This window comes from Pipistrellus hanaki (assembly GCF_964339955.1).
Source record: "Pipistrellus hanaki genome assembly, chromosome: 9".
Classification (NCBI taxonomy): domain Eukaryota; kingdom Metazoa; phylum Chordata; class Mammalia; order Chiroptera; family Vespertilionidae; genus Pipistrellus; species Pipistrellus hanaki.
In genome coordinates this window covers 62,365,668-62,379,539 of record NC_140511.1, presented here as the reverse complement: position 1 = coordinate 62,379,539, position 13,872 = coordinate 62,365,668, and the positions used below count along the sequence as shown (strand labels likewise).

Here is a 13,872-nt window from a genome sequence, read left to right as displayed (position 1 = left end):
ACACGCAGCGCGCGCAGAAAGGACAGAGCCAGAGAGGAGGGGGCGGCTGAGTGCCTGGCTGGCGTTCCCTAGCAGGAAAGAGATAAAAGCTCCAACTGTGCTGAACCCCAGTTCTAGGCCAGGGAGCCGAGGCTGTGAGGCGGAATCCCAGGGGAGCGGCGAAAGGCAGAGCCCCTGGAGGTGTGCACAGTGCACGCAGAGGACGGACTGTTGACTCTGCTGCCAGATTGCCCTGGTGGGAAGGAGACAGAGGCTCCGGACTGTGCTGGGCCCCAGTTCCGACTGCTCTGAACCCCAGTTCTAGGCCAGACCCCGGGACCCAGGGTCATCCAGAGGGAGACTGGGCTGTAAGGCGGAACCCCCGGAGGCATGCACATTGCTCGCAGAGAAGGGACAGTTGGCTGTGCCGCGGGATTGCCCTGGCGGGAAGGAGACAGGGGCTCTAGACTGCTCTGAATGCCACCTCCAACCCCACTTCCAAGTGAACTGAACCCCAGTTCCGGGCTCATTGGGGGAGATCCTAGACTGTTTGGTAGCAGGGGAAAATCGAGGGCACCTTTCTCTCAGATGTGCTTCCAGCCAGTACTGAAGGACCTTGGGGATTACTGAGACCCAGAAGCCCCATAGGGTGGGGCTGACGGAAGCCAAGGCTGTAGGCTCCACCCTGAAACTCCGCTCCATCAGGGAAGCTGTGAAAATGCCTAGACAACAAAATTGATCACAAACGAAAGAAATGGAGGACAAAAAGCGACTGGATATAGAGTTCAAAACCACACTTATAAGGTTGTTCAAGAATCTCCTAGAAAAGGCCAATAAAATAAATGAGACCTATGAGGATATGAAAAGGGATCAACTAGAAATAATAAGGGATCAACAAGAAATAATAAGGGATCAACAAGAAACAAAGAATACATTATCTGAAATAAAAAATATTATACAGAGTTCTAAAAACAGAATGGAAGATCGCAAGAATCAAGTCAAAGATTTGGAACATAAAGAGCCAGGAGACACTCCTCCGCAGAAGCAAGAAGGCAAGAGAATCCAGAAAATTGAAGATAATGTAAGAAACCTCTGGGACAACTTCAAGTGAACCAACATCAGAATTATGGGGGTCCCAGAAGATGAGAGAGAGAAAGATATCGAAAACATACTGAAAGAAATAGTGACAGAAAACTTCCCCCACCTGGTGAAAGAATTAGACTTACAAGTCCAGGAAGCGCACAGAACTCCAAACAAGACCACACCAAGACAAATCATAATTAAAATTCCAAGAGCAAAAGACAAAGAGAGAATATTAAAAACAGCAAGAGCAAAGCAGGTAGTTACCTATAATGGAGCACCTATACGATTGTCAGCTGATTTCTCAACAGAAACCATGCAGGCCAGTCTGGAATGGCAAGAAATATTCAAGGTGATGAATAGTAAGAACCTACAGCCAAAAAGAATCTATCCAGCAAAGCTATCACTCAGAATCCAAGACCAGATAAAGAGCTTCACTAATAAAAAAAAAAAATAAAATAAAATAAGCTAAAGGATTGCTGAAGGGGATTCTTTTGGAAGAGAAAGTAAATAAAGATAAAAATTATGAACAACAAATATGTAACTATCAACAAGTGAATCTAAAACCCAAGGAAATTAAAAAAAAAAAAAAAAAAAAAGTGATGAACAATATTAACTGTTGAATATAATAGAATCAGAGGTATGGAAGGGGAATGAACTGACGATTCTTGGGGAACAGGGGAGAGGGGGATGTGGGAAGAGACTGAACATAAACTGTGCACCTATGGATGAGGACAATGGGGGGTGGAGAAAGGGCAGAGGGTAAATGGGAACCTGGTGGAGAAGAGCAATGGGGGGGAGGGGGGAAGAGGAACATTTGTAATAATATGAACAATAAAGATTTATTTAAAAAAATAAATAAAATTAGTTCTTCTTCTTGCTGAATTCCTTGTTCTGTTAAAATCACCACCATGCTCAATGTATGCTGAATGAATGGATAAATGAGAGAAAAATAAATACATTTCCTAGTAATCTAGACTACATTATTAGGGTAACCTCAATTTCCCTTATTCTACTAACCACCAAATTCTGTAGATTTTACTTACATCATATCCTATCTATTACCAATGCCAAGCCTAGTTCAAACCAACAATAGCTCTTATCTAGTCTCCAGCATTCATCTTCTAACAGCTCTCCACTCCATCCACCTGCTTCCAAATTCACTTGGTTTAACTTACAACCCTAATATTCTCCAGCTCAAAAATTTATTTGGCAACTTAATGCATCCTAATTTACAGTCATATTCCAAGGAAAAGGGGTAAAAGAGGAGAAAAAAAAGAAAAAAGAGAAAGAGGATAGCAGGAGGTGGGAGAGAGAAGTCAGAGAAACAGGAACAGGGGTGGTGAAGGAAAAGGATCCCGCAGGAGAAAGGGGAAGGAGAACAGAAGAGAAATAGAGAAATAGGAAAAAGAAAAGGAAGAGTAAAGAAAAGTGAAGAAAGAGACTAAAAAACATTGAAGGCAAACAAGACCATGCAATATTTATGGTAGATATTGATCTTTTTCAAATAATTAAAAGGTATGTTATAGGTTAGACTCACAGAAATAAAGAAATGTAAGAAGTAAAATTATATGTAGCTGAGTAATCCAATCCATAGCAAACCCTTTTCAAAACCAACACCCATCTCTGTAATGTACTATGAACTGTGAAATTTACCAACTCTAAAATATAATCTTGCACCAATTCCTTTTGCTAGTCACATGTTTTTTCTTTGTTGTTGACTACATATATGCAAGTGTAACATATCAGCTTCTTTGATTGAACATACAATATGAAGAAAATTAAACCTTAAGCAATAGGTTACCTTATATCCAATTTAAGGGTAAATTTTGACTCCTCCCCCAACCCAAAGTCATACTAAACAAGTCTTTGATGACCTACTCAACATTAACTATACAGAGAATTCCAAGATTGACATTCTGCCTCCGATAGCCCCCAGTGGTAATTAGCAGCCAGTGCACTAGCTAACTACTTCTTTGGGTGCAGGGAAGACATGGTTTTGTGCAATTAAAGACTTAAGACACTGATGGCAAACTGAAGTTATCCCTGCTGAACAAGGGTGGTGATGTACATCTACAAATCCTACAGGGCTGCTCTCCTGCAGCAACTAGGAGCTCTGCTCTGTGGCCATCAAGGCCATCAGGTACTAATTAGGCAGTGTGTTCTGTCAACACTTTCATGCTCTTCCTTTATTAATTGATCATTCTGCACATTAATGATACTACCACACTGGCTTTGAATCCCCTCAAGTGCTTTATCCCAGAGATAGAAAATAAAGAAGACACGAGAAAGAGAATGTCCACATTTAATTTACCTACCTCATATTTGAATTAACACTAAGTTATTTGAATCAACTCTAAAAGTTTTTTCTTTTATTTGCAAAAATGCTCCTGTGGACCTAAAATGTATACATACACATTCCTTAAGTAAAGTGTAACTGATGTCAAATTAACTTTATAAGCTATAGGAAAATACAATTGAAATGAAATTTAAGCTAAAAGCATTGGCATTTTCATATATACAATACATGTTCAAAAATTAATGGTGGGAGATTAAATGCTTAAGGCTGGAGAGGGAGTAGCTACTATTTTTCTTAATTCTAACTACTTAGTGATGAGGGCAACTCATCTAAAATCACACTCAATAAACCAGAGAAATGACCTGACAGGAACTGGTTGAAATATAAAACATTTAATATTTGCAGTCACAATCAGTGAACTTAGTATGCAATTTTTGAGATAAAGGCCTAAGAAGCTTCTTCAGAAGCTGTGAAAACACATATCCTCTCTGATAATTTTTGGTTTTCCTTATTGCAAATCACTGTTTATATGAAGCAGCCATTAAAAAGTTGGTGAGGAGGCGCCGTTAAGATGGTGCAGCAGTGATTCTCTAATGAATCAGCACAACTTAGGTCACATGTGTCAAACACAAGGCCCGCGGGCCAAATCCAGCCTGCCAGGCCTTGCAATGTGGCCCGCACCGCGCTGTCATCACTGCACTCCGCTGTCAGTTTATGACATTGTCAGTTTATGACTGTTCAGTAAACCATTCGGCCCGTGATTTAGGCTGGATTTTAGATTTTGGCCCCTTCTCTGATTGAGTTCGACACCCCTAACTTAGGTAGACAAAGGAAACATCCACACTGACTGCATGACTGCATTTTGTTATTGTTTCGTTGCATTTTCTGTAAGATGCCCACTAGCTTAAACAAGATCATGTTACAAAAAGTTAGATGTAGAAGACTACAACTGAGTCCTTTACATGTTGACACCTCATTAAGATTATGAAAGCTGAATAAATCTTTACAAAGGTAAAGTCAAGTACAACACACTACTGCCACCTAATGATTAGGAAAATATTGCCCAAAGTAAAAGTCAACAACTCATGTATCATCTGTGCAACAGCTAACAGCAGAAACATAATTTTAAAAATATGTTTGAACAATTTTAAGGTTTTCTGATTCAAACAGAGAAAAAAATAACCCATGTGCAAAAGTGTGTCATCCACTCAAAAAGGCTTATTAACTATCTTATTATAAATCATACTGTGCTAGCCAATGAGTACCCAATGATGAATAGAACAGGATCCCTGTCCGAAGGGACTCAGTCTAGTGGAGGAGATCAGACATAGAAACAATTAATTATAATACAATGGGGGGAAATGAGCTGATAAAAAAGATAACATCATGAAAAAGTTAACTTAGAATAAATTAAGAAAGGTTTTTAAACAAAGATGACATTTGACTGGGTTTTGAAGGATGAAGAGGAGTCAACCTGTGGAGGAATTGTGAAAGGGTAGAAGGAAAAGGCATTCGAGACAGTGAGAAATGCCAAATACAAGACAGGAAAGTACTAAGATGGATATTAGAGTTATGAATAGCAGAACTGCAAGCTATACTTAGAATGAGTAAAAGAACAGTTGGGTAGGAAAAGTAGTAAAAGATAAAATTGAAAAGCAAGACTGGGTTCAGAATGAAAAGAAACTAGTATGCTAAGAAACATGGATGTTTTCCTACTTAAAACTCCACATTACTTGTATGATAGAGATATAACTATATTTTTCTCTCAAAAGACAAAAAAATTATATAACCCGGTGGTAGGATGCAAGGTATAGGGAGGAGAGGTAGGGGTATGGGCAATAAGGAAAATTACTGGACTACTGCAGCACTCCTGAGGAACTTGGTAGTTCCTGAGGATCGAAGGCAGGAGGTATCAGACGCTGGGACAGGAATTTGGCAATCGCCGTGAAGCAGATAAAATTACAGGAATATACAGGAAGTAGTCCTTCTCAACATTTTTGAGTTATGAGCAACTCCAAGATTATGATAAAAAGCTGGAGAAAGGGAGATGCACACACAATTTTGAAAACAATTAAGAGACCTCCCAAAACACTAGGGTCTTAGAGTAAGAGTCTCTGATTTGGTGATAGGTGAAGAAAGACAAAGATAAAACTCTGAAGGACAATAACATTTATATCTGACAAAGGAAAAGATGCTAAAAAAGATAATAGAGCAGTGAGCAATAAGATAAGCAGGAAAACAGGATCTGCAGAAACCCAAGGAGGAAAGAGTTTCAAGAAACAAGGAAGATCTATGACAACAGCAAATGTCACATATTGAAACCATTGACTGGCAAGTAGGGGCCATTGGCCACTGTACTAGGCACTAGATAGAATGACAGTGGGGAGAGAATGGGCTAAGAACCAAATGCATGGTAGTTAAGTCATGTTTGGCAAGGAAAGAGAGAGAGAGGAGTAACAGCTATAGTAACCAAGGCCAAAGGAGGATACGTAATTTTGAAAGGCATTTTACTGCCTGAGGGGGTAAGCTAACAGAAAAGGAAAATTCAAGATAGAGAGTAGAAGAGGGAACTGGCACAGCACTGACCTTGAATATATGTAAAATTCATTTTTTATTTTAGCTTGGTTGTGACTTATTATGTGACCCTAGAAAAGTTACTCAACTGTACAAATAGAAAGAATGCTTGCTAAACTGTAAGCTACTCAAGAAGGCCCTTTATCCATCATATTACAACTAATTACATCTACAGTACCTAGCACAATGCCAGCACATACAAGACAGTACATATTTAGTTAATGAATACATTATCTGTCTATAAAGCTCAGTGTTTTGTAAAAATCAAAGGACATAATGTGAATAAACATATTTTGATACAATTAAATATTTTAATGGGGTATGGCAGGAGAGGCAGGCCTGAATAAAATATTTTTAAAATATATTTTATTGATTTTTTACAGAACGGAAGGGAGAGGAATAGACAGAAACATCGATGAGAAACATCGAGCGGCCAGCAACCAAGGTACATGCCCTTGATCGGAATCGAACCTGGGACCTTTCAGTTCGCAGGCAGACACTCTATCCACTGAGCCAAAAACAGTTAGAGCATGAATAAAACATATTTTTTAAAATTCTTGAAAGCATTGTTGACAAGACAGTAAAGAATTGTTGGCCAAAAATGAAGGGAAAACATATACTCAAGGACAAAGGATGAAAGGCGCTTTTGCTCCAAAGGCATTTCACCTATCCTACAAAGCATCCTGGAAATGAACTTTTATTTTGGTAACCCCGTTTGGCTTAAGATGGTTATGCACATCAGAAAGAAGGTGACTAGAGGAAAAAGGAACAGGTTATTGGAATAGACACAAAAGCTGACACTGAGTCTAATGCCTAGCTGTGCAGAGACCCATTCTGTTACCTCAGGGTGAGAAGCTAAGTCCCTGTGGGAAGGATATGCTTCCACACTTACTAGCCTTTGTCCTTTATATAGCAACCTGGGAAAGGGGGGGGGGGGGGGGGGGCAGATTTCTCTCCCACAAACTACATGCAAAATTTGCTCTTCCATTCCTGAAATCCAGTAATAGCACTAATTTCCCAATATAACACTAATATGTGTAAATGAACACTTACAGAGGAGGATGAGTTTTCATAGGTACACTGCACAAAGGATAATGCTCAACTTGTAGATAATATTTCAAAAAGCCTAACATAATGAGAAGGGGTTTTATTTTTTACTATGGAGTGTAAGCATATTTGATCCTTAATAGAAATCAGGGCACAACCGCATTAACTGTATTTGTGACATAGAAGATAATTCAATGATACATATATATAATATAAAGTATTCTAATTAAGAATAAATTAATTTGAAAGTAAAGAAAAAATAAGTCAAAACACAAATAACCTTAACAAGTAAAATGTGATTAATGAGCAAAAATCTATGCTTTACTTAAAGGCAAATTTTAAAGTTGTTTCATATTTCAGATGGCACAGTTTTAAAGTACCTTGCAAGATGATACCCTGTTTCCCCAAAAATAAGACAGTCTCTTATATTAATTTTTTCTCCCAAAGTTGTGCTAGGTCTTATTTTCAGGGGATGTCTTATCTTTCCATGCGCTAGGTCTTATTTTCGGAGGATGTCTTATTTTGGGGGAACACGGTAGTTACTATTTTTAAATCATGCAAAACCATGCAATTCACTTATACCCAAAATGTGCTAACTAGTCATTATACATAACATTTTTGTTAACAGCAAATTATATGATACTAGAGGCCTGGTGCACAAAATTCATGGGGGGGGGGGGGGGAGTGTCCATCAATCCAGCCTGCACCCTCTCCAATCTGTAACCCCTCATGGGATGTCCCACTGCCCATTTAGGGCAGTCAGACATCCCTCTTATAATCCAGGATGGCTGGCTCCCATCTGCTTACCTGCCTACCTTCCTGATTGCCCATAACCACTTCTGCCTGCCAGCCTGATCACCCTTAACCACTGCCCTGACAGCCTGATTAATGTCTAACTCAGGGGTCCTCAAACTTTTTAAAGTGGGGGCCAGATCACGGTCCCTAAGAGAGCTGGAGGGCCGGACTATATGAACTACTAATTCCTACTGTAACACCTCGGCTGCGCTCACTGCCCAAAAAACCTGGCGGGCAGGATCAGACTCCTCTGCGGGCTGCATGTGGCCCGCAGGCCGTAGTTTGCTGCTCCCCTGCCAACCCGATTGCCCCCAACTGCCTGCCCCTGCTGGCCTGGTCACCCCTAACTGCCCTCCCCTGCAGGCTTGATTGCTCACAACTGCGCTCCCTTGCAGGCCTGGTCCCTCCCAACTGCCCTGCCCTGCTGGCCATCTTGTGATAGCCATCTTGTGTCCACATGGTGGCAGAATCTTTGACCACATGGGGACAGCTATGTTGATCTTGTGTGTTGGAGTGATGGTCAATCTGCATATTACTCTTTTATTAGATAGAATAGAGGCCTGGTGCATGGGTGGGGGCCAGCTGGTTTGCACTGAAGGGTGTCCAGGATTAGGGTAGGGGTTCCCTTGGGGCATGGGGCGGCCTGGGCGAGGGGCCTGTGATTGTTTGCAGGCCGGCCATGCCCCCCCTAGTATCTGAGATATATTTATCTTTTATAATTTAAACTTTGTAGCCTGGAGTGAAGCCAAGCTTTCTACTCCCTCAGTGGCAGCAGCTATTTCTGTTGGGGTTTATTCACCTTCTATAATTGAAACTTTGTAGCCTGAAGTGGAGGTCTAGGCCGGTCAGGGCAGGTGGAAAGCTTGGCTTCCTCCTTTGCTGGGGGCAACCCTAGCCTGTTCTCTCCAGCTCAGTGGCTGCTGCCATTTTTCTTGGGATTTATCTTCTATAATTGAAACTTTGTATCCTTGAGTGGAGGCCTTGGCCAGCCAGGGTGTGTGGAAAGCTTGGCTTCCTCAATTGCTGGGAAAACCCAAGCCTCCTTCCTGCTCTCTGTGGTGGCAGCCATCTTGGTTGGGGGTAATTTACATATTTGCTCTGATTGGCTGATGAGCGTGGCTGATGAGTGTATCGGAGTGATGGTTAATTTGCACATTACTCTTTTATTAGGTAGGATGCTATACAAGGTTTACTCCTTGAAAATAGGTAAAGGAATAAACCCATCTCTCTTTAAAAACCATAATTAAAGGCCACATAAAACATCAAGGACTTTTTAGAGCTTAAAACAATGACAAAAGAAATTCACAGTGACAGTGAAAAATCCATGGTTGCCTAGGGAAGACAGAGAATGCATCTAGAAATGGTGATGGTTATACAGGTATATTCAATCCAAACTGATCATAACAACTAAAGTAAATGCATTTTATTGTATATAAATTGTTCTCCAATAAGGGTAACTTGAAAACAAAACAAAAGAAATATATCCTAAGAAACATAATAAAGTTCTAGCTATTTTATATGGATAAAAAAGGTAGAACAACAATATTCTAGTGAATTCCAACACTTTAACAAAAGTGTAATATTAATTCCTTTGGGAAACATTGGGAAAATGTCTTTTTGTTTTTGTTATATTTTGGCATACTGAAAATAATGTACACCAAATCATAAGAAAATTCTAAATTTATATCTTTATATAATCTTTAAAATTTTTACTTTTCCCCTTTCAATTATTGTTTAGCATTATTATTTTATACCGTTTTCTTATAATTTATTTGTTTAATCTTTTTTAATAGAATTTATGTCTTCAAATATATATCAGTATATAAAACTAGTGCATGAATTTGTGCCCAGGTGGGGTCCAGCCAGGACAGCTCCAATTGCGGTGGGTCAGGGATGGAAGGGGCTACAGTCGGACATCCCCAGAGGAGTCCCAGATTGGAAAGGTTGCAGGCTGGGCTGAGGGACACCCTCCCCCGCCCCCAGTGCACAAATTTCGTGCACTGGGCCTCTAGCACATATATAAAAGCTTAAGCAACTGTTACAACTCAATAACCAGAATGACCCAACCACCAGACAATTCTATGATGCACACTGACCCAGACCTTGCTGCTGGGGTCTTAACAGCCCCAAATCTGGTTCACCTGCACCCCAGACCCAGATAGAAGGGAAGAGGGAGCCCAATTCCTCAGGGAATTGGCCGTTGGTTAGCTTGCTGCTGGGGCCAACCTCCCGCAGTCTCTCCCCCTGGCCACCCGAACCCCCGATCGGCCCCAATTGCCAGCCAGGCAGAGAGACCCTGCTTGTACATGAATTTGTGCACCAGGCCTCTAGTATTATATAACTAGCTTTATATATATATATATATATATATATATATATATATATATATATATATATGTATAAATATATCCACTTACAATTAAAACAGAACCTCTGAATGCTCATATAAGTATTAAGTGGCATTTTATTCCTCAAGTTACATGAATTTTCTTTAAGATTATGAAACTTATAGTAACAACAGCATATAATTTTCCAACACAATAATTCTTTTCCAGTAGAAAGGTATCTTGTGATATTAGCACCAATGGAAAAAGACCCTCAATTTTCAATTTGACAAAGCTTTTGGAGGAAAACTTTATTCTCAGTAAATAGTAATTTTTATATGTATAACTACAAAAATATGGGAATAATATAACTAATCTTTCTTGATGTTAAACCATTTTAAAGCAATGAATTCTTCTTCACCTTAGTAGAAAACTTAAATAATATTTTAGAAATTGATTCATAAGGAGAAAAGAGCAATGTACTTTTATTGACAAGTAAAGTCCCTATTAATAAAATACCGCGAGGAAATGTTGAGTCAATTAGCATTATTATTTGTTTACAGTAAATTATTAGGCAACAGACAATGGTATGTGACATATGTTTTTCAGGCTAATTCTGCATTTTACATTTATATGTATCTTTAAACAATTCTAAAATATCTCAGTCAATAATTTTTTTTTCCAGAATTGGAAGCTTGAGTAAGCACTACAGTTACAAAAATTAAAATAAGGAAACAGCATTTACTAAATCAACATGTATTGTAAACTTAGCAGCCTATGATTTAGCAATATTTTATCCCAACAACTAATTATGTAGGTGTTAAATTCAAAGTCTTTTGAACTTGGAAAAGTACACAAAATAAATATGCCTTTTTAAAAATTAGAAACAAAATAGTATTTGTCAAAAGTAATTTTATTCTCCAATTGTTTTGAGACATTGTTGAAAGTCAGAGAAAATATGGTAATTCAAATTAGAAAGCCAGAATATAAACTAAAAGTCTGTTTATGAAAAAAAAATCTAATAAGCAAAATAAATAACATGACCCTAACCAATTTGACTCAGTGGATAGAGCATGGGCCTGTGGACTAAGGAACCCCAGGTTCGATTCCGGTCAAGGGAATGTACCTTGGTTGCGGAATGTATAGCTGATTGATGTCTCTCTCTCATTGATGTTTCTAACTCTCTATCCCTCTCCCTTCTTCTCTGTAAAAACAAAAATCAATAATATATATGTAAATAACATGATTTTTCCTTATAATTTTGTTTCATAACTCTTTTAGAAACTCTAAACTCATAAAAAGAGAATAAAGAAAACAAGTTTCACTCCATAAGCCATATATATTCTATCAATAGATTCCTTCAAAATTAAAATAGTAATTATGTCTGACCCTCTGAAATACTTCATCAATTGTATGTGAATTAGGTGTCTCATGGAAATCCAGAACACCAAAAATTATGCTTTGAAGCAACTGACATAATGGGAGAGAATCTAGAGGCAAAGGATATGTGGTCAAGCCCAGATTTTACCCCTTACTAATTGTGTATTGTACTAAACCACTTAACTGTAACTAAGCCTTGGCTCTCTCAACTGAGAACATGGGGATAATATTACCTGCCTTTTTCAAGACTGCTGAGAGGATAAATCTAGGTAAGATGTGAAAGCATTTGTAAACTGTAAAGAACAAACTATAAAGTATAATACACATGCTACTAAACATATATATATTTACTACTGCATGCTTCCTAACCTTCTTAAACAGAATATGCCAAGTGTAATTTAACCCATAGCCATAATTTGACAAATAGAACACCTGATTCTTAAAAAAATACTTGATCCACCCAAAAGATGGTAAGGAAGGCCAAAGGGAGGGAGGTACAAAGACCAAATAAGACAAATCTAAAAATTAAAAGATTACAGATTTTAACCCAAACATTGCCAATCCTATATAATAAAAGCCTAATATGCTAAGTGTCTGACCATTCGACTGTTCAACCAGTCGCCAGGACGCACACTGACCACCATGCACTCCTGGGGTCTGGCCAATCAGGACAGGTTGAGATAGGCCAGACAAGCCCTAAAACTCTCTTGCAGTCTCTCCCTGGTAAGCCAACCTCTCGTGGACCTTGCTGGCCAGCCAGCTGGCCCTGATCAGCCCCAACTGGGACTGGACAAGACAGGCCGGACACATGCTGGAGCCCTGCCACATTCCCTCCCAGGCCCCAAATGTGCAACGGCGGGGTCCCTTTGCCTGGGCTGTGCCCTCTTACAATCCAGGACCCCTTGGGGGATGTCGGAGAGTTGGTTTCGGCCCAATCCCCGGAGGCCAGGCAGAGGGACCCCACTGGTGCACAATCCATGCAATGGGTCTCTAGTAATTACAGAAAATGTAAATGAACTAGGGGCTGGGGAGATGAGATGTTGGTCAAAGAATATAAACTTTCAATTATAAGATGAATTTGAGTGTATAGTATAGTGACTACAGTTATCAATATTGCATTGTATACCTAAAAGCTGCTAAGAGAGTAAATCTTAAAGGTTCTACACACACACACACACACACACACACACACACACACAATGGTAACTATGTGAGATGACAAACCTTAGTGTGCTTATCATTTCACAAAATATATATGTATCAATCATCACATTGTATACCTTAAACTTCCACAATGATATATGCCAGTTATATCTCATTAAAGCTAGTGAGGGTGAGGAGGAATGTAAATGGAATAAACACTGCCAATAAAAAGGGTGAGATTGACAGATGGGAGTTTTTTAACCCTAATTATTCACTATATACAAGAAAACATACTTTAAACATAAAAGAGACAGACTGAAAGGATAGTTAAAAATAAACCATATAAGCACAGTGCATAAAAGCTGGTGTCACTATTTTAATATCTAAGTAGATGCCAAGAAGAGTACTATGAGAAATAGAGAGGGGAATTTTATAATGATCAAAGGTTCAAATTCATGCAGATGAAAATTTTAAATATATATGTACCTAGTAAAAATAAACCCAAATACATTAAAAATTTTAATAGAATTGAAGAAAAAATAGTAAAGTCCACAATCACAAATTGATAAGACAAATTTAAAAAATTTATAATATAAAATATTTGAACAATATATCAATATAACCCAGTAGATATTTACAGAACACTATATTCAATAATGGAGTACACAATTTTCAAGTGATTGGAAACATTCACCAAGATAGACCATATACTAAACCATAAAAAGTTTTAATGAATTCCAACTCTAACAGAATTAAATTAGAAATCAGTAATAGAAAGATCTGAATATTTTCCAACATTTTAAAGTTAAGTAATGTTTTTTCTTAGTAACCCACAGGACAAAGAAAACTATTACAGGAGAAATTTTCAAATATTTTGAACTAAATGATAATGAAAATACACATCAAAATTTGTGCTTCTGGCTTAGAAAAGAAGACAGGTGTACAATCAATAACAATGAAAGTTTCTTCATTAATAAGGTGGAAAAGAGAAGTAGAAGAAAGGATATAATAAAATTAAAAGCAGAAATCAAGTGAAGAAAAATAGACAAACAATACCAAAAAATCAACAAAGTAAAAGTTAGTTCTTGGCAAAGATTAATAAAAGAGATAAACCTCTACCAAGACTGATCAGGAAAAAAAAAGAAAAAAAAAGAATGCCAATGTAAAGAATAAAAGGAAAAACATAACTATATACCTTATAGCAATTCAAGAATAACAAGATAGTATGAACATTATGATAATAAATTTAAT

The 13,872-nt window shown here is 38.3% G+C and overlaps 1 protein-coding gene across 3 annotated transcripts in view; it reads right to left on the bottom strand.

Moving 5' to 3' along the window:
* Window positions 1–13,872, bottom strand: part of DNAJC24 (DnaJ heat shock protein family (Hsp40) member C24) — a 37,908-nt gene that overhangs the window by 21,192 nt on the left and 2,844 nt on the right. The window contains exon 3 of one of the 3 annotated variants that reach the window (XM_084896058.1): window positions 11,225–11,302. The exons of the other annotated variants lie outside the window; for them this stretch is intronic. Within the exon in view, the coding sequence (XP_084752184.1) occupies window positions 11,225–11,302 (78 nt within the window). The remainder of the gene's footprint in view (window positions 1–11,224; window positions 11,303–13,872) is intronic. 3 annotated transcript variants of the gene reach the window in all.